Source organism: Branchiostoma lanceolatum, chromosome 10, assembly GCF_035083965.1.
Source record: "Branchiostoma lanceolatum isolate klBraLanc5 chromosome 10, klBraLanc5.hap2, whole genome shotgun sequence".
Classification (NCBI taxonomy): Eukaryota; Metazoa; Chordata; class Leptocardii; order Amphioxiformes; family Branchiostomatidae; genus Branchiostoma; species Branchiostoma lanceolatum.
In genome coordinates this window covers 2,989,877-3,014,720 of record NC_089731.1, presented here as the reverse complement: position 1 = coordinate 3,014,720, position 24,844 = coordinate 2,989,877, and the positions used below count along the sequence as shown (strand labels likewise).

The 24,844-nt window shown below is 42.9% G+C and overlaps 5 protein-coding genes across 5 annotated transcripts; 2 read left to right on the top strand and 3 right to left on the bottom strand.

Annotated features, from left to right (window-relative positions):
• Positions 1–217: 217 nt before the first annotated feature.
• LOC136443111 (palmitoyltransferase ZDHHC3-like) lies at positions 218–2,885 on the top strand. The gene has a single exon (XM_066440188.1). It carries the CDS (start codon positions 244–246, stop codon positions 1,072–1,074), a length of 831 nt encoding a protein of 276 aa, XP_066296285.1. The 5' UTR covers positions 218–243; the 3' UTR covers positions 1,075–2,885.
• Positions 2,886–5,251: 2,366 nt separating this feature from the next.
• On the top strand, positions 5,252–6,735 carry LOC136443120 (uncharacterized). The gene is made up of 3 exons (XM_066440204.1): positions 5,252–5,382; positions 5,878–6,059; positions 6,647–6,735. The coding sequence occupies exons 1-3, from the start codon at positions 5,295–5,297 to the stop codon at positions 6,680–6,682; spliced, it is 306 nt and encodes a 101-aa protein (XP_066296301.1). The 5' UTR covers positions 5,252–5,294; the 3' UTR covers positions 6,683–6,735.
• Positions 6,736–8,864: 2,129 nt separating this feature from the next.
• LOC136443846 (dnaJ homolog subfamily C member 16-like) lies at positions 8,865–16,273 on the bottom strand. The gene is made up of 13 exons (XM_066441215.1): positions 16,228–16,273; positions 16,060–16,191; positions 15,241–15,422; positions 14,583–14,756; positions 14,282–14,368; positions 13,896–14,026; positions 12,956–13,151; positions 12,312–12,491; positions 11,864–11,940; positions 11,371–11,451; positions 10,854–10,946; positions 10,327–10,488; positions 8,865–9,909 (listed from the first exon to the last, which is right to left on the bottom strand). Exons 1-13 carry the CDS (start codon positions 16,271–16,273, stop codon positions 9,531–9,533), a joined length of 1,920 nt encoding a protein of 639 aa, XP_066297312.1. The 3' UTR covers positions 8,865–9,530.
• A 120-nt stretch (positions 16,274–16,393) lies between these two features.
• Positions 16,394–18,187, bottom strand: LOC136443845 (dnaJ homolog subfamily C member 16-like). Its single transcript, XM_066441214.1, has 4 exons — positions 18,009–18,187; positions 17,624–17,690; positions 16,979–17,167; positions 16,394–16,585 (listed from the first exon to the last, which is right to left on the bottom strand). Exons 1-4 carry the CDS (start codon positions 18,155–18,157, stop codon positions 16,394–16,396), a joined length of 597 nt encoding a protein of 198 aa, XP_066297311.1. The 5' UTR covers positions 18,158–18,187.
• Positions 18,188–18,718: 531 nt separating this feature from the next.
• LOC136443105 (zinc finger protein 665-like) lies at positions 18,719–23,030 on the bottom strand. Its single transcript, XM_066440180.1, has 2 exons — positions 22,943–23,030; positions 18,719–21,258 (listed from the first exon to the last, which is right to left on the bottom strand). The coding sequence occupies exon 2, from the start codon at positions 21,243–21,245 to the stop codon at positions 19,962–19,964; it is 1,284 nt and encodes a 427-aa protein (XP_066296277.1). The 5' UTR covers positions 21,246–21,258; positions 22,943–23,030; the 3' UTR covers positions 18,719–19,961.
• Positions 23,031–24,844: the final 1,814 nt, after the last annotated feature.

The window sequence follows — 24,844 nt, the reverse complement described above, 5'->3', positions numbered from 1 at the left end:
TCTGTGTATATTTTAAGCAGTGCCTATAATTTGGGTCCGCGATTAATACAAATCCAACTGTATTATTCCATATAGTTTAAAAAACTTTAAAGGAATAGACTCCATAGTTTTACGTGCTCCAAAATGAATGCGGCTAAGCATTATTTTTTAAGTAACATTCAAGTAAAATGGAAAGTTTTTAGGCATTAAAAATGCTACAAGAGCCAGCCCTGGTCCTAATTAGCAGAAGGAAAACCAAGCAAGATGGCGGTGTTCCGGACAGATCCTTGCGGGATCATATGTATCATCATCACTTACGCCGCCGTTTTCTACGCGGATTACGTCGTGGTTCGACACTTGGCGATCCCTACCATGACGACGAACTTGTGGGGCGCTTTCCACGTCGTTCTGTTCAACATCGTCGTGTTTCTGCTCACCCTAGCGCACCTGCGAGCAGTGTTTTCGGACCCGGGGATCGTGCCCCTCCCTGCCAACAACATTGACTTCTCGGACGTTCGTTCGGCTGGGAAGAGAAAACTGTCGGAGAAAGAGGAAGACTGGACGGTGTGCGCTCGCTGCGACGCGTACCGGCCGCCCAGAGCCCACCACTGTAAGATCTGTAGGCGGTGTATCCGCCGCATGGACCACCACTGTCCCTGGATTAATAACTGTGTGGGCGAGCTCAACCAGAAATTCTTCATCCAGTTCCTGTTCTACACGGGACTGGCGTGCTGCTACGCGCTCATGTTGGTGGTGATCTCTTGGGTGATCGAGTGTACCGGGCCCGGGTGTAAGGTAGACCACCTGGGCAGACAAACGCGCATCGTGCACTCTATCATTCTCACCGTGGAGGCCATTCTCTTTGGGCTGTTCGTCTCCGCCATAATGTGCGATCAACTCTCCGCCATCTTTACGGACGAGACGGCCGTGGAACAGATCCAGAAGCGCGGGAGGGAGAGAGAGCGGCCCCGGAAACCCAAGATGGCGCTTCTGGCCGAGGTGTTCGGCCGAGGAAACTCTCTCATGTGGCTCTGTCCATGCCAAGCTGCACCCGACCCTCAGACTATCAGCAACCCCCAGGAGTATGATGTATAATGAACAGTCCCTTTGTAGTATGGTATATAATGAACAGTCCTACAGGAGTTTTGAAAGACATTTATTGATATTATGGACAGTCCTGTAGGGATACAACCTTTGTAACAAGGAGTCCCACAAGAGTAGGGTGTGTAATGGACAGTCCCGTATATAAGTGATGTACAATTTGATTGATATGCGCAATCCTTCATGGGTATGACCATAGTATGACGTATAATGAACAGTCCTGCAGAAGTATGACGTATAGGGGTACAACGTCTGACAAAAGCCCAACAAGAGTAGGAGGTATAATGAACGGTCCCCCAGGAGTACAACATCAACAGACAGTCAAGCAGCAGTACTATATAACATTAACAGTCTCGCAGATGTCCAATGTAACACTATTACAAATGCCCCACAAAAATGCGATGTAAAATTAACAATCCCGCAAACGTTCAATGTAAAATGTCCCGCAAAAGTATGATGTAAAATGAACAGTCCCGCAGACATTCAATGTAAGATGTCCCACAAAAGGGCGATGTATAAAAGGGAACAGTCCCGCAGACGTTGGATGTAAATTGAGCAGTCCTGCATGAGTACGATGTATAATGAATGATGACCTTTATTGTACATACAGTGAACAGTCCTGCAGGCGTATGTTGTACAGGGCCAGTCCCGCGGGAATATATGACATATAACAGCCCACTCCAGAAGATTACATCTGCATACATCGGTATAACAGACTGCCCTTGGCTTGTATAGTTGCCTTTGGAGCCCTGATATTGTATGTGAAGCAATGTCAAATCGTTGCACATGTTTTTTCGTAGGTGTAAACATGACTTTGACAGTGACTGTATAATGTGACCCATGGACTTGTGAAACCAGAAGTGCAAGTAGCCCAAAGTTATTGACCGATTAGCCTCCAACAATGCCTTCCTTGACAGATCAGGATGGGCACGGATCATTGCGGCTGGCTTTCATGACGCCCCTATGACTACTGAGGTCATGGGTCATGTGTGAGTGAGTGAATGCCTTCCTTAAAAGGTTATGGATTGTAGAATATGGCAGAAATAGGACGAATTAATTAATGATAGAGAGAGAGAAAGCCTGCAGTTAGGGTAACATTTTTCCTAACTGCGCAGGCAAATTGGACCCTATGGTGGTCAAACTGCCCTGGCAAACTATTCTCCCTTTAGCCAACATAGTTAGTCTGGTAGAGACTACAGGCTGTTATTGACAACATACTGATGTACATAATGCGTTTCTCTAGTCAGCGGGTTGGGGGAGATTTCTGCAAGGTGTTGTGCATTTATCAGTTACCGGTAAGCCCTGTTAGGAAGGGGGTTATCCCCCTTAAGCCATAGCATGCTATATTTCAGGATTTAATCCTAAACCTAATGTTCTCTCACAGCCTAGGAACAATGTAACACTTTTCAGCCTTAACCCCCAGCATGTATTGAAATCGTCTGACAAAACATGTAGTAAATTCTGTCTAGGTTGTGTTGGAATAAGAGCTTTAGTTAATAGGTGTATGTACTTGTACTTGTGGTAATATGATGTTGGACAATCTTTAAAACCTGGTTAATAGATGGAAAGGGAACACCATGTGCAATATTAGAAATGTGAAACATTTTGTATTTTTCATGCTGACCTTTTACATTGAATGCAGAAAGGACAGCGATTTTGTGGAAAGATGCCTGTTCTGTCGATTATTTAACCATGGAACATGTTTATATTCCCATTCTGACAATCTCCTCTGTGGCTGTGTTTTCTATCAGCCACCTTTGTGTAATGTTGGCTAGAAAGAATAATGGAAACAAGCGTAACTGGAACTATGGTGTATCGCTTGTCTTTATTTCGAGAGTACTGTTACTCTAGAAATTCTAGTGGTTTACTTTTGCTTGTTTCCAGCAATATTTGCGGTGAACTCTCCACCGCGACACCGTAAAACTGAGTCTTCCTGTCTTATATTGCGTTACTACAAACTAACAAACAAGCAAGCAGTTGTTTCAACGTAAAACGCCACTAACGTATCCTTAACGTCCTACCGCGAAATTAGATGTAAACGAACGTATTAGCCTCTACTCCCTTAGCATACCATTCACTCTATTTGGCCTAATTCGTCTATTTTTCCAGCGATCAGCGGAGCCCGGTAGAGCGTAAGAACATATTTGAATAATCAGTGATGATAATGATAAGTATTTAGCAATTTCTTGCCCGTAGTAACATAAAAAGGACAGACAAATAATGTTGACAGTCCAGTATAGCAAGTTGCTGCTCTGGTTAAATGCTGACTTTAACGGAGTACTAACTCCATAAGGGGTTGTTATCTTCCACTAGATTATTATGAATGTCTACATAATCAGCCCCTCGGGGGTGGGATCTATAGCCCGTAACATCGTCATGTCCCGATGTGAACAACACAATGCCGCAGCGGCCTCTAGCGATCCATATGAAAAGTGCACGGTGTTCTCTACTCCAGATGGGGTGATCAGCACCAAGGTCAGTATCGCACTTTACTTTTTTGAAACCTCAGCTTATCTTAATACGTTTTTATCCGGATTACCATATTTCAGATTAACGTTATCGCTTATTGTTTTCCTATTTCTGTATCACACTCTTGCGTGATGAAAATCTGTGTGTGTATTGTAGCAGTTATCATTACAATTTGAAACGTTTATCAGAAACTTAAGATTTTTACTAATGCTCGTTTTACCTCACGGACTGAAAACAAACATTGAATATCAGCATCGTGTGGCGCAATCGGTAGGGTGTTCCGTCCAGAACCAAGAGGTCCCGAGTTCAATACCACTGATATGCCCCTATGTTTTGCCATTGGAAAGGCACTTTACATGACTTTCCTTACCCTGATTTACTCAGGTGTAAATGAGGTATCGAAGCGGCCAGGGGGGCCAACATTTAATCATTTCGAGAGCTCGTGAAGACTTACCCACTCACTCAAGTTAATCCATCCAGGCCTTCTCAAGTTATCGTGTTCACACACACACAGACACACAGACACACACTCCCGAAAACATCACCTTTTTTTGAGAAGGTATTCAAAACGGCAGGTTTTCAATTTGATACATCCTACAGAGGAGACGGTCACATCCTCGCTAGCAGCGTCTCCACGTTCATCACAACAAAACGGTCCGTTCTAGAACAAACCTGTCTCTATGGCGTTGGCAGGGAAACAATCACAGCTCAACGGCGGTTGATCGAACGTCTCCATGGAGACTGACCTGTAGACAACAACAGTCCCAGTCCGTTTGTTGCTCTTTACAAACACAGCAGTGTGGGTGTGCGCTGCTGGCGTGCCACGGAGCACAGCGTTGTCAAGGTAAGAGGTAAGGTGGTCTACAACATACTAACTACGCTAGCTGAATGATTACGATAGCCAAATAGAGATAATGATTTGCCAGTGGAGGTTGGCGACCATAGCATAGGGTAACATTTGCTCGCGTAGTTAACACGATGAAATTCCCGTTACTCTCCGGGCCAATTCTTTACCTTTTTTTCCATATTCTTCTTCCTTACTGCTTGGCCGGTATTGGGTATGTTACTGGGGTTATAGTGGTAATGTTTAGATATAAACGTTGTTACACTACCAAAATCTAAAGTGTATAAGTGATTCAGTGAAGAAGAGAAGGTGTGTTTTCAAATGAATAGACACCAACAAAGCATTTTTATTGCCCCAAACATACTTCTAAAAGTCTCAATACAGGCTACACGACCGGCTTTTTGATATTAGCATGGCATCCAGTCTTCTTAGCTTTAACCCGCTTTCAACGGTACGTAGCTCTACGTCGTTGGCGGTATTTTGATATCGGTGTTTTTTCCCTCTTTCTCTGTTGTTCTTGTTATTACCTCCATGAAAACTAGAGGTATTATTTTGGGTCTATTTGAGTGTTTCCGGATATTTGTTGTCAGCATAAGTAAAGCACTTCTCGATACATTGTAATAATATTTGGTATGTGAGTTGGTCTTGGGAGGACAACGGTCAAGGTCGATTTTGGCCCCCTGGTACATGTATGTGTCCTTGGTACATGTATATGTTATGATCTTGTTCTTCACTGTTATGTTTTATATCGCACACAACTATGCTAGGGTGCCAAAAGTGGGAACTGTTGTAACCTTTTGTGCCTGAATGTAATTTAGGCTACTTTGGATTTACAGGAGCCTGTCCCTCCATCGACCTTACACCGTTCTTCCGTCAGTTCGTCAGTTCCTCCGTTCCCGACATGCCTGGAGCGGCGGCCTCGGCTCTGCGTCTGTCCGTGGTGCGCTCACTGCGCCTGCGTGTTCCCACCTGGCTGGAACAGTGCGAAGGTGAGGTCATCGATATTACATCGGTTCCCAGATTTTCACTAGCCTTCGTCATTTCGGATGGTGACGTAAAGCCGACGTGTAGCTGGCATTAGCCTCAAGCGTTAAACCCAATTTGCACGTAAAAGAACCCAACACACTTATCGAAAAGATTAGGATGTAATGACCCGGTGTGCTTGAATTTGTTGAACACGCTTACCGCGGCGAGTCCGCCGTGCCGTTGCACAAATAGCCCTGAGGTCCCAATTTAAGGATGTGGTTGCATTTCATTTCGTGCCATTGGCTTTAGTGTCGGCTGTATGTTTAGATCTCGGATTAGATTTAAGCTAACCGTGGATAACGAATGTGCATCATGTCTGGGGTTTACAGAAACGGATGTATATACATGTAGGTACACACTAACAAAGGAGGTTAAATACACTAACCCACGATGGTCTCTGATAATAACGCCCGGTCTGTAACGTTACATAACATGTACATGTGTCGGTTCCCCTATAGCCTCCGAAAACCGTGCCTCGGCGGTGAATCGCTCGCTCTGGAAGCGAAAACTGGGTGTCGATGAGAGACCCAGGCTGGGTGTTCAGAGACCCAGCCTGGGTGTTGAGGGACCCAGGCTGGGTGTCAGTCGTGACGGAGGAACTGCGGGGAAAGGAGGCTTAGGAAACGCCAGAATGTGGCTGGTGGGTTTTCTATCTGTACGGAATCTGTACCCCCTTAAATAGTTTAACCAATTTGTCTTGATAGACCATTCATCATTATATATACATGTATTATCTTTGGTACACAACGCTTTCACGTCTCGGCATCAGTTATGCTGCTTTCATTAGGGTGATATCAACTTTCTCCTTGTCATATTGTATGTTTTTAATATGGGCCTGTTCGTGCCTGAAATAAAGAACTACTGATGATTATGGCAATGACGTCAATTGCATATTCATGCCCAACAGAAGGCTAAATGCACTAGAATATCAAGAAAATACTAAGAATAATATATAAAGGTATCGTGACGTAATCATCACAAGAACGCGTTCTCGAACGTAACTCTACTAGTCGTGACGTCGGTTCGTTGCCGAAACGTTGGCAGAGAAAAGGTCTGTAAAAAAATAGACTATTGGCTGAAAAGGAATCTGTTGCGTATTTGTGACGATACTTCATATACTGTACCATCATATGTGTTGATGCATGGTGTATCATGTTGTGACTTGATATGATGGATAACTAAACAGTCATAACGACCAAACTATCGTTTTCAACCTTCCGTTCACAGGTGCATCAATGGAGGAAGCTCGGGGCTAGAAGCTGACGGAATCCCAGAGAAGCGACTGTGTTGTGGATTAGTTGTCCCACGTCATAGGGATTGGCTGTCGTCAGAGTTTGTCTCCAAGCAGATGTTGGGGGGGGGGGGGAGATACATAGTGGCGTCTTCTGTGTGTTCCATTTTGTCTCACTCACGGCCCAACAAGAAAACATCAAGACCTTTCCTCCCGACAGTCCTCAAAACGAATTTCGATCTGTATACATTATGTTAACGTAGTATACGTCTATGGTGTATATCTGTGTATTATGTTCACAGCATCGTATGCTAAAAGAATATCATGTTATAATATTTGTGTGTAATATGTTAATTTCGTATGGCAATAGAACTATGGCCTGCAACTGGGTGCCATCCTAGTTATTTCAACTGGGTCTCCCATACTGCCACCATACCAAGTTGGTGAGTGGAGAGTATAGGAACCCTGGTAAACGAACTAGATCATGGTACCCACTATGATAAAAACTTTAAACGTACGTAAACTATAAGCATCATAAAGAATGCTTATCATTGTTTCACCATACATTCTGTATGTATTCTGAAAGAGTATGCTGTGTATGCTACAATGTACATGCATTGTTGCGTGTGATATGTGTATGTGTGTACATGTGTGAGCCCAGGTAAAAAAAACTGGGGTGGTCAGGGATTATCAAAACGTCTAAGAAAAGATAAAAGTAATTGAGATCTCAATAAAACAAAACAGCAGCACAAATCAAAATTGACAGAGAGGATGCTATATGGCTACATTCTGTATTTGCTTCATCTGTCATCAAGCCAAAAGTAAGTAAAAACACTGCTAGAAATATTGCCATAGATTGTTTAACGTTAAGTTGTATTTTGGCATCATTGGGCAGAATTAGTTAACATTATCAAGTCAATTATCAAACATCTACCTATCTAGCAAGTACACTAGAACTTAGGTATTAGATTCGGTAGGTCATGAGTTCGATCCCAAAGGCTTGCATTGTACATACTTCTTTCTCTGCCTGCTTAGCACTCAGCATTTAGTAGCTGAATGCATGCACAACTACCCCTTGCTGTAGCAATTGCACAAAGTTGTGTGGCCCAAGGGTTGTTGAGACAGAGATGGGCGCTGCCCTATGCACCATCTAGTGCTGAAAGGACTTTTAACTAAAACTATATATAGTGCATGCACTAACATCTATAGACAATACATATGTGTTATTTCAGTTTTTTAAACGGGTAGGGTCCTGCATTGTGGACGGGACAGATAAATAGGAATATAAAATACAACATTGTACAAAAAAAATCATTTAAAAAGTGCTAAGTTGGTCAACCCCTGAGCAGAAGAAATGAAATAGTCTGTTTTTAAGATTATGGTCAAAACTGCCCAAGACAACCACTCATGTGACCGATAAAAACATGGTCACAATAGACAGGATTCTTAATGCTTTTGTCAATGGAAAAAATTATCTAATGGACCACTAAATGTGGTCACATTGGCCAGGTGGTCCTTATGTAGAGGTGGTCACTTGTACAGGCTTGACTGTATTACAAACTATCCTGACTGTATCACTACCCTACTGAGTCTTATACTTACATCTATATTCCACATTAGTACATATATGTGGCGTTTACTTTAGGTATTAGTAATACCTTTAGTTCCTGCTACCTTAGTTTAAATATTAAACATACTTCTGATACTTCTAATTATAAGTTCTTGTTAGAATTGTCCAAGAACTTGTAGATTCCCTTAAGATAGATCTGAAACACCTGCTTATTCCTTACGACATATCAGGAATAATTGCACATTCCTTTCGAGAGATCAGAAATAATTGTACATTCCTTAAGACATATTAGGTTGTACAGACAAGTATTTGTACATTTCAGATAAGGAATAATTGCACATCAAACTTAGCAGCTTTCTGCTATCGTAGACCAATAAATAATAAGTATTTCCATGTAACACAAAAATCTTTAAGATCTTACATTATTTCTAGTTTCTACCAGACTTTGTGGGTATCTGAAATAGCAGAGTGGCCATGTTCTGTTAATTTGTGTACTAATCGTTATCTAATAGGTGCCAAAGGGTGAAGTAAGCCTTCTATCAAAAACTGTATTGACTTGCTACTGACTCCGTTGGTAGCAAAACACAAACCTCTGGTCGGCTGACTCCTCTGGTATTAAACTATTAATATTCCTATTATACTAATATACCTATTTTTTAGTATTTCTCCAATTTCAACTATTCCATTTACCCACCTAGTCTGGTAGAGATCATCAAAGTGCTAATGAAATGAAATTTCCTCTTTAATATCATTCATGTAAAAATTTGGTCATTTCCGAAATCATCTATGTAATCTTCATATCAGTTGTCTAATGTGTACTCTTTAGTGAGAGAAATTAGCTATTGTTTGTTTGCTTGAACCTTAAGTTTTGTTCATTCATGAGAAGCTCAAATCGGTACGCACGCCTCTTTTCATTGAGGTCTTGAGGGAAGAGGTATGGGTCAGATATAATATACATGTAGTAGAGATACACTGTCCTTTAAGTCCCTATCAACATATATCATTACATATATATGGTACAACAATATACAATTGGCACAGCATGCAACATATAGTAGAGCGAAAGCTGGTTCATGGTCCATGACGTCATAGAAACGACTGTCTCATTAGCTGGTATGGCTTACATGGAGTCATTTCTGTGACATCATGACCTGTTGCTAATTTGTCCCACCAAAGAGCACACTGTAGACGGTTTGATTAAAGACCATATACATGTTTTCAGAAAAGACAAAATTTTTACATAAATGATGGAGGAAATCTCATTTTACTGGCATTTAAAAGTAACTATGACTACCACATGCCTCACCACATCACCTCACATCTGGCCAACCTGCTGTCGGGTACTTTTTCAACGTTCCTTCTAACAATCTGTCCATCCAGAAATTTAACCCGCTCAGGACCCAGGTTGCATCTGTCGGCCTCTCCTCTTCTTCTTCACTCGTGCTGTCGTTCAGTCCGACGAAATCCCCGTCCAGCGAATCACGTCTCTTCCGCTTGTGGTTACTTTGCCGCTGCTTGGGGTAGAACACGTGGTAGTAACAGCGATGGCCGTTTGCGGCGATGACAATTCCCTCGCAGTTTGGTACCGTGACTTTGGTGGGAAAGTCGGCAGTGTTCTGTAGAAGCTCCTCCAGCCACGCCTGGTTTCGCTCCAGGAGAAGAAACCCAAAACCAGCGATCTTCGACTCCCTGGAAAACAGGAGGAAAACATGAACTATGAGCCTTTATGAATACTGTAGATTTTACACTTTTGCTGTCATTTTGTTTTCGCACTTTTCAGATCTCTATAGATATTCTTTGCATGGCTACTGCACCAAAGAACAGTAGTTTCAACCACAAATTTAGAACACCACAAAAGCCTTCTTTAAAATCTAAGATACTAAATCTACAGTAGTTGAATCACATTTGGGACCGGTTTCTTCACACTGCAACAGCAACACCTAGCTGCAGTGTGAAGCATAACCAGTCAGTATTGCGCTGAGGAAGGTCTTGGTTGTGAATAAAGAACTTTTGTAACCAAGAACTATGAAGTAAATTATCAATTAGCAAGTGAAATCCTCTCACCTTGCGTAAGGGTAGACTCGCCCTGTGTAAGGGTAGACTCACCTTGCGTAAGGGTAGACCTCCCGGGCGAACGTCTTGAGGAGCACCTCCCTGTTTTCCTGTCCCACAGCCAGGAGCACAGTCAGCTGGCCAGGTCGAAGGTCAAGGATCAGGTTAGCGTAGGTCGAGGGGACAAGCTCGTCTAACTCTAGATACCTCCTCTTTCTGTGGATGGAAACATCATCAGAAACAGGGTAGAAAATACATGTAATCCATGAGCATCATACAGTATGTCTTAAAATATTCAAAGCGGGTTTCTTTTCCCTGTTTTCTGTGCGGCCTTTCCACTGCGATATAATGACACCTCAAATATGTACTCCTACATAGAGTTGTTTCAACAGAGAACTTAAAACACAGCAGAAATCTCATTAGTTTCTCATCTACAATGGAATTAAGCAACCATAAAACCTGAGGTTTGATCTTGTCTGATTGGTATACAATCATTAGATAACATAATTACTAACAATCATTGACTAGTCTGTTTGGTGTCTTGTCATCAACTTACTAGTAAGTAAACCATCAGTGGTTACCTGGGGGTTGGTCCTGTCTGGTCAGTGTTTCCTCGGTTACAGTGAGTCGCTCGCTGTCGTCTTTCTCGTTTTCTTTCGTTCTGCATCTCCTTACTGTAAAACAAACATGGCGGAAATCATGATGTGGGGCTAAAGGCCGTCTGGTCTGGTCAAGGTCATGTGGGATTCCCAAGGTCATTCAACTCAACAAGGCTGTGTAAAATCATCAATGTCGCCTAGGGTGGTCAAGGTCACATGGGCTTCTCAAGGTCATTTAACTCAACAAGTTTGTGTCGAATCATCAAAGTCATGTGGGCTTAAGAAGGTCAATTATTATATAAAACCAGAAACAGTTTAAGAAATGCTTGGTTTTTAGAAATGTAGGAAAGGACAGTGAAGTACAGTTCAATGCGAAATGTTCTCTAACTTTTTCTGCAAGATAAAATCAAATAGACGAGTTCATTTCTGCTTTTGGAAGACTTGAAATAATAAAGCTTCAGGATATTTAGTATGGACAGTTAGTATGGCCTTTACTTACTTTGCCATGGAGAGAACGAATCCCCCAGCAACCACCATCAACAACGTCAGGAGCACAGAGATCACCATGGTGGACTCTATACTGTAGAACACAACAGAACATCACACTTGTTACGGCAACACAGAGACCACCATCATGGTAGACTCTATACTGTAGAACACAACAGAACATCACACCTGTTACTGAAGCAAAGCTCTATACTGTAGAACACAACAGAACATCAGATCAAGAACCAGGACAAAAGATACAAAAAGTTTTGCTGAAGTACCAACGAAAGCCGCAAATTCGATCCTGACCTCCGTCTTACTATTAGTAAGACATACCCACATACCAAATACTATCACAATTCAGAAGAACTTCCTTAAATTATGCTGATCGCACCTATGTAGAAACACAAAACACACACACACATACGCACACACACACACACACACACACACACAAAGAAACACACAGACACACAATCTTCATGTTTTAAAAGAGCTGTACTCACACGTCCATGTGATGATACCAGTCCCACATAAAGTACCACGTGTTCCGTATTTTCTTGAACAGCTGTATGATGAGAGCCTGTCGGAACAGTAATGGTGGAAACATATCAAGTTACCGGGACAAAAAGCTGAAGGTCCCGTTTCTGAAAAAAGCCAAGCCTCGAGCAAGAACCCATCACACTTGTCAATGAGAGATTGGCTGGTTCAATGTTTAACTGTTGCCTTACTAGCTGGTTTAAAGATTAAACTGTTGCCTTACCACATGGTTTGATGACTAACCTGTGCTTAACTGGTTGATTTAATGATTAAACTCTTGCCTTACCAGCTGGTTTAACATTTAACCGGTTTCCTTACTGGCTGGTTTAATGATTAACCCGATGCCTAACCAGCTGGTTAAATGATTAAGCTGTTTCTTTACTGGTTGGTTTAGTAAGTAAACTGTTGCCTTACTGGCTGGTCCTCTCTGTAGAGTTCTGGAATCTTGGCGGAGAACGGGAGTGGCTTCTTCCCCTGCAGAACGGTCTGCAGCTCGGACGTCAGGCGGCGGTGGTCGTTCCCGGTTCCCTGCCAGCCGGTCGGCAGCCAGCCATACGCTACAGAGAACTCCTCACGGCGCCATAAAAGGAGTAGCTGAGGGGGGGAGGCATCATGGTGAAATACTCAATATCACTATTAGTAATACTATTACAGATTACACTTTATTGTATGGATACATTCAGTAATATTTTCCAGTTTACAAATAGGTAAGTACACGAGAGAATGTTTGGATATTACAAACTGCGAATAGTAGTTAAGAATCTACCTTTAAAGTTTGCGCATCTACACTTCTAGAAAACCTCTTAAAAGTACTTTTGTTGTGTCGATAAAGTTCCTTAATTCATAAATATGTTGTGCGTAGAATCTGCAAAAGTTCTTTTGTGAGCAGCAGTAAACCCAGACACACAAAAAGTGACATTAGCCAAAGTTAACCATGTAAGAGCAAAAGGAAGAACTCAAACAGAGTGACATAGGGTAAGGTTAACCCTATACAATGTAAGTGCTAAGGACTCAAAAAATGTGGGGTCATGTTAACCCTATGAGTGCTAAGTACTCACAGTGACTGACGTGGATATAAATGCCCCCTCCAGTCCTTCATTAAACTTGTCAGCAAAGGATCCCTGGGTACTCTCGTACAGGTAGCTGAAGGTCACGCGACCTTGGAACTCCTCGGCTGACTTTGCGTACTGCCGGTACGTGTCTCGGAAGAAGTCGTGGTCTGCATCATTGTAGGTAAAGAGGATGGCGCACAACCTGGAAGGTTGACGTTACTGTAGGTTTACATTTCCTTCTAATACCTTGGAAGACATTTTTCAAGGATTGATGTGTTCAAAAATTTGTATTTCCCGAGAACCATAGTAGAATGGAACTCGTTGTCATCAAGTACTGTGGGAGCTTCCTCACTAAGTTAAAAGCTTTAAAGAACGGTTGCAGTCAGATATGCAAAGACTAGGTGTAACAGACCGTTCGGTGTAATATGACCAGCTGCTGCCGCGCCGCGTGCCTGCGAAGCTGGTGTGTTACGCCTAATGGCGGTTATACCGGCTATATAGATACAGATACAGATATCTGCTTTATCAATTGTTGTTCCCCATCTCACAAAGGTTAGACATGCTTGCGCCTATGCAGTGTTGGTTGAGGAGGTGGAAGTCTTCCCTTCGCAGTGGTTTTATCTTCATGGTGACTTCTAACTGAAAAATCAACATACTGTGTCTACTTGTGAATATGTGTTTTGAATTTTTACTGTACTGCAATATTATTTCAACTGCAAACTTCAAACACTTCGAAAACTTCCCTTCCTCTCCTACCACAAAATTAAGTGTCACAAAAATTGACAAATCTATAGTTTTCATTTATTTCTTTACAAACCACGTGAATTGTCTAAATTGGTAAAAAGCTTAACAACATCTGTAGGACCTGGATGTTTTTCTAGAAGCTCAATTAGTGATTGATAGGTGAACTTGAAGGAAGAGGGAAAAGAAGGAAGAGAGGACAAACCTTTCGGGTGTCTGGGACGTGTCTGGAGGACAGACCTCATTGAAGATGTCTTGAGAACTAAGTCTTGGCAGGAACAGGTGAAGGTTGGAGGAGATCTTGGCGTTTAAGGAGCCCTTCTGCATCTCACCTGCCTAAAGAAGACATGACATGATTACATACTACGTACACAAACAAGACCATAGCATGTCCCGGACAAAAGATATAAAATCCGGAAGTCCTGCAGCAGTACCAAGGGCACACATCAGGGGGCCCAAAATCGACCTTGACCTTTGTCTTCCCAACACCTACCCACATATCAAATATCCTTACAATCCATTCAGAGGTAATCCTAATTATTATATCTTCATTTGTCATGGAGATAAGAAGTGTGTAAGTGATGAACACACCTCCAGCCGATCTGCAGGCTTGTCGTTGTCTTCCTTAAAGATGAGCAGCGTCGGTCCTGAGCCCACGTCAAAGTCGAACCGCAGGGTCTGTAGAGAGAGAAGCATAAAAGGATTTCATTTCTTGGCAGAAGCATATTTAGCATCCTGGTGTTAGTGGATCAGTCTGCTTCTTGCTTGACATCTTGATAGTTACCTGTTACATGTATGTCAATCCTTTCACAAATGTGGCAAATCTCAGCAATCAATGAATAGATTTTGAAAAAATGAATAGAGATAAATAAATCATAAAATAAAACTGTACCTGAGTGTTTGCTGCTTTTGTGTTGGCGTAGCCGAACACCACGCGCTCCTGGTACGCAAAGCTGACGACACGGTACAGTAGGGAGGGCGCGGGCTTCTGGGAGAACAGCACGGCACGGGGCTTATTGTCATGGCGACAGCCGGACACAAAATCATTCAAGCTGGAGTCAGTCACCTGCAAAAACATGGGAAAGGCATACAAGGTTCAAGGTCAGTCACCTGCAAAGACATGGGAAAGGGTCAAGGTTCAAGGTCAGTCACCTGCAGAATCATGGGACAGGGTCAAGGTGTAAGGGTCGCCTATGGGAACATGGAAAGGATCAAGTTTCAAGGTCAGTCACTTACAGGAAAGAAGTAAGACAGGGACATGGTAAAGGGAAGAGGTTCATACATGTAGGTTGTCATGATTTATGGAAAATAGACAAGCATTGCTGGTAAACATGTTGGAAATGATCATTGTTAAGTTAAAGGCATTCGTTCATTTTGTGTTTATTTGCAACTGTGCTCCTTAGTCATGCCAAATGACAGTTACTCAAGCAACTGTATAAAATTTTGTAAACAGTCAGATGTTTCAGACATCATCCACTGTCTTTCGTCAGGAAAAGCAGAGAACTGTGTGTTCTTGAGTGTTTAATTTATTGGTATGTTGAAAAGCTCACCTCCATGATGCTGACGGGCAGGAGTCTCTCCAGGAAGCGGCGAATGCCTTCCCGGGATATGACCCCCACGTACGTTACCGGCCGCCCGTCCACCACCGCCACAATCGCCGGCAGACGGGAAACACCCAGCCGCTGCGTCAGCTTCGCCGCAAAGTCGCTGTTCACAATCCCCATCCCGATTCCTGTACACACATAAGCAACATTTCTGTTAGTACATCTACAGACAGCATGTTTGCAAACAAAAAGCAAATTTGCCATCGCTAACACCCATTCTGATCCCAGGAAAATACTTCAATACATAACTCTGTAACTATTACTAGTACATACCTCTAACCCCCTCAGTGTAGACCCCCCTGCAGTATAAACCCCCTCTTATACTACAGACCCCCCTTGCAGTACAGACCCACCTATAGAACAGACCCCCCTACAGTACCCTCCCAAACTCACCCATGGGCTGGAGCTCGTCCACCAGGCTGTCCCAGACTGGCTCCACCTATAGACAGGGCAGGCACCAGTCGTTGTACACTTCCAGCAGGAAGGGCTTCACGCTGCTCTGCGGCAGGACTGTCTGCTCCCCCTACAGTACCCCCCTACAGTACCCCCCTACAGTACCCCCCTACAGTACCCCCCTACAGTACCCCCCCAGACTCACCCATGGGCTGGAGCTCCTCCACCAGACTGTCCCAGACTGGCTCAACTTGTAGACAGGGCAGGCACCAGTCATTGTACACCTCCAGTAGGTATGGCTTGACGCTGCTCTGTGGCAGTACCTTCCATACCCCCCAACAGTACCCCCCTACAATACCCCCCTCGACTCACCCATGGGCTGGAGCTCCTCCACCAGACTGTCCCAGACTGGCTCCACCTGTAGACAGGGCAGGCACCAGTCGTTGTACACCTCCAGTAGGAAGGGCTTCACGCTGCTCTGTGGCAGGACTGTCTGTACCCCCCCTACAGTACCCCCCTACAGTACCCCCCTAGACTCACCCATGGGCTGGAGTTCCTCCACCAGGCTGTCCCAGACTGGCTCCATCTGTATGACAGGGCAGGCACCAGTCGTTGTACACCTCCAGCAGGAAGGGCTTGACGCTGCCCTGTGGCAGTACCTTCCATACCCCCCTACAGTACCCCCCCTACAGTACCCCCTTACAGACTAACCCATGGGCTGGAGTTCCTCCACCAGGCTGTCCCAGACTGGCTCCACCTGCAGACAGGGCAGGCACCAGTCGTTGTACACCTCCAGTAGAAACGGTTTGACACTGCTCTGCGGAAGGACCGTTTGCTCGTACTTGTTCAGCGTGACCAGCATCTCCTGCGCCTTGTCCCGGAACGACTCACGGTGCTCCTGTTTTAATGTTTGATAAGTTATACTTTAGTTTGTTTGTACCTTTGTTTATTCATGAGGAGTTCAAATCGGCATGCAGGCTGCTTATCATTGAGGTCATGAGGGAAGGGTCAGATGAATAGTAAAAGATATAGTCATTTAAGTCCTAAAATCCCTATCAATATATATCATTACATATGTGGTACAACATATACACGGTACAACATACAACATATAGTAGAGCGAAAGCTGGTTTATGGTGTGTGTCCGTTCTTTTTGGTGATTTCTGTTACTTCAAGACTCAAGAGTCTCTTAAACTAAAGGAAGTCAGATGCAATGTGTATTGAATCTGCTGTAGGTGGCTTTGACTAGCTAGTTAATATATTTAAAAGTTAGAACATCAGAGGGACGAACCTGGTTCCCGTAGTGGAAGTGGAATGTGCGGAACGGGTCCCGCTGGTGAAAGAAGTGGAACGGGTGTCCGAACCCACCGCCAAAGCCGTCGTCACGGAAACCGTCACGGGAGCCGAAGTTGAGCGGGCCGCGGTAATCAGGGTCACCGTAGTTGTCATAGTTTGACCTTTTCTCTGTATCTGACAGGACCTGTTAGCAAAGGACATATACAAATCTATCAACAAGCTAACCTCCGTCAACGTATCATAATATAAGACAGGACACATGTACTTGTGTCCTAAACCATTGAGAAAGCCACACACAAGGGAAAATTAGTCTGGGTAAGGGCTTGTTCTAAACAGGAACTATGTGACCATGGCTAAAGCATCTTTTCTGAAGAAGTGGCGTGTTGACTTGAGGTTGTCCACTTGTAACTATTTGCCTAATTCATCAACATATCAATAAACTACATAGCTCATGGTATGATTTGCATATGGGACTTTGCGCAGTGTGATAGCCATTCTTTATGCATAGCAAAGGGCTTTCCACTCTGACATATTGCCCCAAACGCATCTCATTGCACATGTGCATTTCAAACTGTGAACTAGCTTATAGTTATAGTTATGAGTTGCAATGTTACCCGGTCCAAGCCCCCATAGGACTGACCTCATACGCCTGGTTAATCTCTATGAACTTCTGCTCCGCTCCGGGGTCTTTGTTCTTGTCAGGATGCCTAAACAACAACAACAACAAGAAACAACGTTACGATCATCCACCACACATCTGCTTGAAGATAATTGTTGGTTCCTGCACGCATGTCGCCCCCCTCCCACCCTCAATACAAAACAGAAATTTATTTCAGTCGCCTGCAAACCTCTGCTGCAAACCATAGTAATTATCCAACAGTATAGTCTATACACTATCCATACAGGGAAAATAGATAGCAGAAAATTGGAACTATCATATCATGTATTTATCAACCCGGAAGAGTCATGTTATATGTTACCGCTATGTGCAAAATATTATCAAAATTTTATCAATGTCGGCTCACCACTCCCTGGACAGCCGGCGGTAGGCCTTCTTGACGTCCCGCTCGTCTGCCGACCTGTCCACGCCGAGCACCTGGTACGGGTCCATCCCGAGACAGCAGCTCAGCAGAGATAGGAGCGTCACGCTCACAAACACAACCGGCGCCTTCATATCATATACACTAGTACCCAGCTATGGCGGAGCCTTGGCTCTCGTTCCCGGGTGCCTGTACCACGGTACGCTGGGTACGGGAACGCTCTCGTTCTCAGGACGTTTTACCACAGTGCGCTGGGTACGGGAAGGCTTTAGTTTCTAGCCATCCTAGTTAGTTAACGGGACTCCCATACTCTCCCCTTACTAACTAGCCTGATATGCGCATTTTTGCGTGAATACTTTCACCAATGTTATTATTACCAAGGAGCTAATTTGCATAAAACAACGGCTTAATTTGCATAAATTGATGCAGAAATGTCGTAATCTGTGGAAAATGTCATAAAGTGGAAAATGTATAATTCCATATTCATGCGCTACATAGAAGTATTAAATCCAAAAGGAAAGAATCGAACAACAGATCAAGAGACTTGACAGTTTAATCAATGAACGGTGAACTTTAAGTCTTGCAAGGAGTCAAACATAACCACTAACTTAAGTTTCTGCCGACGACCTTATACCAAATTTACAAAATTATTTACTCCAACTAGTCCAAGCAGAGGTTTTGATCGGGGGGGGGGGGGCTAGGAGTGCCCTGGATTGTAGAGGGAGGGAAGCATTAGAAATTGCAGTAGCTCCCCCGATCAAAAATTCTGCTTGGAGAATACCTCACACAAGACAGCTTATACTTGTCATACCTAGTACCTTAGCCAGTAGATAATTTTAGAGTGTTAGATATCATTTCGCCTGAAGGTATACAGTGATTCCTATGAATGGCCTGACTACAGTTGCTAAAGTTTGAACAAGAAAAACTCTGGCCATTTATGTTGTAATTCTCATTATATATACTGGCTACGAAACGAACAATAAAGCCTTTCAGATGTAAAACAGATGTAAAGTCTGAACATTCAACTTGTATTTGTAAAATTTAATACAGACTATCAAGTTCTTATGATTCTAAAAAAACAAAGAAGTTGCCAAGAAACATAAGGTGAACACAACAAGAAAAAGTCTGAACATATAACCTATGATATCTAAATATATCAAGTTCTTATTATTCTTAAGTTCAATATTATCAAACATGAAGCTTTTTACGGCCAATCACTGAATGATGTCCTAAGATGCTGCGCGTACAGATAAGTATTACATCCTGCTTCTATAATTACCAAATGTACGTTCTTTTGTCTGTGTGAAGATGAAGTAGGATTCCTGTCTTTAAACTAAGTTTTATACCATGCAGTGCATGCACAATTCTAAGTATGTTCTTATGTTACTGAATGATAAAGATAATTGCTGCAAAATATAATATATGTAAGGTATAATTTTTTTTTCCTCACAGGTTCTGAAATTTTCAGCAAGCATGCGCTGCACTCACAATATGGCTCTCTTCATCTATAACCTGGTATCCAAACCTTTTATAGCTGCCATGACACTTCGTCTACTTACTGTAAATGAAGAAATGTTTGCGGGGATTTAATTTCGCGGTAGGGAGAAAATGAAGTGTTCACGGTGGTTTTGAGTTCGCGTTTGTAACAATAGAAGCGTCACAGTCACACAATGGAGCGGCTTTTCGGGGTTTTAAGTTCGCGGTAAAGAGTTCACCGTGAAAACCGCGAACATAAAGCCACCGCGAACATTTCTGCATTTACAGTACTCAGCAGCAGGCCATAGGTTTGGATACCAGGCTACTTCTTCCTGCTTTCAGCTCAAACATGAAGTTCTTTCTTCTCTGTTACTCCCAAAATCATGACTCTGGTGGAAACCTCAAGACTTTCCCTGTACCCACACTCCCCACACATGTAGGGTTTCTCTCCAGTATGAGTTCTTATGTGCTGGGATACCCTGGACGTTTCTCTCCAGTGTGTTTTGCCTTTAGATGTCTGGTTAAAGTACCTTTAGTCCCAGCAGAAAAGTCACACTGGTCACAGTTGTAGGGTCTTTCCCCTGTGTGGGTTCTCATATGTCGAGATAGGTGAGATATACTAGCTGTCATGTACCCACACTCCTCACATACATAGGGTTTCTCTCCAGTATGCGTTTTTATGTGCTGTGATAGGTGAGACTTTATAGCTGTCTTGTATCCACACTCCTCACATACATAGGGTTTCTCACCAGTGTGTTGAGCTTGATGGTGTGTATCCAAAAAGGATTTCCGCGCTGCAGAATAGTCACACTGGTCACACTTGTAGGGCATCTCTCCAGTATGAGTTCTCATGTGCCTGGATAAGTGAGACTTCCGAGCTGTCTTGTATCCGCATTCCTCACATTTGTAAGGTTTCTCTCCAGTATGCGTTTTTATGTGCTGTGATAGGTGAGACTTTTTAGCTGTCTTGTATCCACACTCCTCACATACATAGTGTTTCTCACTAGTATACGTATGTTTAGCTTGATGATGTGCATCCAAATGGGATTTCTGTGCTGCAGAATAGTCACACTGGTCACACTTGTAGGGTTTCTCTCCAGTATGAGTTTTTATGTGCTGCGATAGGTGAGACATTTTAGCTGTCTTGTATCCACACTCCTCACATTTGTAGGGTTTCTCTCCAGTATGAGTTTTTATGTGCTGTGATAGGTTCGATTTTGTTGCTGTCTTGTATCCACACTCCTCACATACATAGGGTTTCTCACTAGTGTGCTTAGCTTGATGGTGTGCATCCAAACAGTATTTCCGTGCTGCAGAATAGTCACACTGGTCACACTTGTAGGGCATCTCTCCAGTATGAGTTCTCATGTGCCTGGATAAGTGAGACTTCCGAGCTGTCTTGTATCCACATTCCTCACATTTGTAAGGTTTCTCTCCAGTATGAGTTTTTATGTGCTGTGATAGGTTCGATTTTGTTGCTGTCTTGTATCCACACTCCTCACATACTAGTACATAGGGTTTCTCACTAGTGTGTTTAGCTTGATGGTGTGTATCCAAACAGTATTTCCGTGCTGCAGAATAGTCACATTGGTCACACTTGTAGGGCTTCTCTCCTGTATGAGTTCTCAAGTGCTGGGATAAGTGATACTTCTGAGCTGTCCTGTATCCACACTCTCCACACATGTACGATTTCTCTTCTTTGCGCTTTGGCATCTGTTCTCCATAGCTGCAGCTGGGAACTTCCATCTTTGGATTTAATCTGTTGGGACACAAAGATATGCAAATTTGAGTGTCAATCATGATTCAACAACTTGTTCTTGGATACTTTTTTTGTCTAATATAATGAAATAAAATAAAAATAATTTGGTGTCCTGAACCACATCATTACCACCTCCTGGGGCTTTGCAGTCAACATTTCTTGTTGCAATGTCTCATCAAGGAGGTTACAGGGACCCTGATTTGAACCAGGACTCGAAATTCTTTTTTTGGAAATACAGGTGCACTGGTGCATCCAACCAAACTAATTAGGTGCACAGAAAAAAATTTGGGTGCACCACAGAAAATAAAGTTGAATGTCAGCAAAACATAAGTTTGATGCTTCTGCCTCTTTTAAGAACCTCACTCCGTAATTCTATCCAGATTTCAAATAAAGTACAACAAAAGTTTATATTGCTTTTTCTGATACTTACATTTCAAGAATATTTTGTATGCTAGTGTACAAGAGAACTGTAACCCTATAGAGTACAAAAATATCTAGATGCACCAGTGCACCCATAGTCAAAAATAAGATGCACGGCTCCAATTATGGGTGCACACTGTTAGTGGGTTCACAGGGCTTAAAATACTGGGTGCATGTGCACCTGTGACACAGGTGCACACGCACCCAGTATTTTAAGCCCTGTGAACCCACTAAGAAACCACTGTGAACCATGTGACCATTACGCCCCCCCCCCCCCCCCACATTTTAGAAGTAGAGTGGTCCAGTGACCTCATTCTGGTGCTACCGGTAAGGGTGATTAACTAATTACTATAAGTCTGTTAAGAAGTAGTTAAACCCGTGGCCATCACAGTCTCCAGACTTGAATACAATTGAGAATCTTCCACAAGAGCGCCGCCAGAAGCTTGTGACAGGCAGACAGTTCCTGTTTGATGTAGGCCATTATGTTCCCTGGGCGCCAGACTAGTACCAGGTCGCTAGCGATTTCCTACGGTGGCCAGAGAACAGTCTGCCCGCCCGGTCTTAATCAACGCTCCGGGGAGTTGAGCCCGGGGGAGTGGACCGCACCCCTTTTACTAGGGCCGGTCAACTCCCCGGCTAGAACTCCCCCGGTGCGCTAATTAGGGTTCGGCGGGCTGGGGTCTCTGTGCCACCGAGAGAACTGACTGCAAGGTACCGGCTAAAGAGAACCGGCTAAATGGCCCGATAAACAGTCTGGAACCCAGGGTAGCCATTATGTTGCTGCTTAGCGCACGTAGGTGCTGCACGAAGTACTAAAGACATTCTTAGGGAGTGAATAATTTTGCAACCTGCTTCTTGTGTGAAAGTTGCAATTTTCTATGAACTCTAGAATAAATCTGGACCTTTGCCCTGGTATTAGATTGTAATAAACCATCTGTTCACCACTTGTTTGATTTTGTAATATTCTGCAGTTGTATAATCTTCCTCATTTTGCCAATATTTCCAAAATGTGAAGGGAGGTGAAAAATGTTGCATGCAACTGTACTGGTTCAACCATGTCTTATATCACAAAATCAAGTCCGAGTGAAAATAAATGAATAAATGGGAATTCAGTTGAATTGATAGTCTGAATAAATTACCTGCCTTTTCATGAGACACAATGTAGGAACTCTCCAAAATACAGTCACTAGAGTCATTATGATTCTAAGAAATATATTTGTGTATAACCGTATCAATATTTATACGTGTGCACTCAAGAACATACCTTGAAATGTCAGAACAGGAAACAGAACTCTCCAGGTTTCTTTAGCCCTGCACCGCCTGTTAAAAAAAGCAATAATTTGAATGATCTTAGTAAGCTATTTAACAAGAGAAGAAAACTTAGAAATAGTTCAAATGTTGCGGACAATGCATTGCTGTATAGGTTTTCGGATGTGCATTGCAAGACATCGCCCCAGAGATGTTGCCAAAAAGTGTCCCACAACAACATGTGTGCAGAAAACTGTCGACTTTATACCGTACAAACACGGATAATCACTAGATTTATGGAGCAAACATGTATCTCCAGATGATCTACATATATCAAGGAATATCTAAACGAGATTATGAGCAGAGGCTAGGATAAGAACAGTAGTGGCAACACTGAATACAGTGAACTTTGCGAAAATATTGAGGTAAGATTCGAATAGACTTCGTAAGCCACATAATAGCCTCAAACATCCATTTGTTCTCTATGATTTCACTGACTATATCTATCTAAGAACCCATCTAAAGCTTTCTACAACTCTTGGACAAACACTTTAGACATTGCACTCTACAATTTGTACCTCAAACTCAAAGGTTGCCTCTCCAGTGACCAGAAGCGTCCACAGATCTACATCTAGAGTGTGACGGCGGTTCGGTCGCAACTCGTTCCCAGAGCTTTTTCCGCGGGAAGAAATGCGCTCTCGTTCTCAAGGTATTTACCGAGGCGGTGTTTTCTTTACAGGTTTGCGGAGCAAAACCTATGTTGGATTCGTTGGGTTGGATGGGGCCGCCATCTTGAATTATGACGTCACAGGGTCGCCATGTTGTTTCAGTTGGAATGTGTCGCGTTACAGAGTCGCTATGTCGTCTGTGATGATGTGTCGTCTTGGGGAGGCCACGGTGGCGGAATTTGTAGCTTTGATGTGAACATTTGAAAAGACGGTGTTGAGTTTTTGTTTCAGTTCTTGTATGTTGTTTTGAGTGGGTCGTAATGTTTTGACATTCGGATGTTATGTCACGTGATGGCTCAAGTTGAATGTATTGAATGTTCGTTTATTTCTGCATGAACCTTTTTGTGACAGTTTATATATATATATATGTGTGTGTGTTCGGTCAGTTTCTGAATGACGGACATAAACAAGTGGATATATGTGTGGGTTTATGTTGAGATGTTGATTGGAATGCGTTAAGTTGTAGTGTGACGTCGCGGTCTTGTCGGAAGCATGGGACGGTAATTTCACGACTGGGTGTTTAGTATGCTGAGTCATTGCTGACTGTTGCGATGATAGTCGGAAGCATAGAATGATTCTAAGAAACAAAACTTGCGCCTTACGGAATGTTGATCTAATTAACGGGGCTGACAAGGGTGTTACAGCTGTTTGTAACCCTTCTCTCAGTGTCTTAAATTTGTCGTTTTTCATGTTTATCTGTGCGAAGGAAGATGGTGTTGAACACAAAAGAGCTAAGTAAACAAAAAACAGTTCAGTTTCAGTTTATTTGTTTAACCACCAGAAATACATATCGCCTGGCTGCGCTTGTCAAAGATTTCTGGGGGTTAAACCACTTTCATATAAATACATAGCGACATTAAAAGTTAAAATGATAACAAATGATACAGGAATGAAGACTAACTTTAAGATATAACTATTCATCAAACAAAAGAAATCATGAATAGATTATAGATTATAGATTATTGTAAGATGTTAAGAAGTCCAGGAAGACTAGTGATGTGCCTTAGGGCACACCACTAATGGATTTTCTTCAATATAGTCAAAGTCAACTGATACATGTACAACGATAACTTAATAGACTAGAAATATTGAGTCAAAATGTCATGATGGAGAGTCAAAACAACGAACCAAACTTAAATGTAAAATAACAAGAAGCGGAATTTTCATCAGAAGCGGAACGTAAGTTGTAC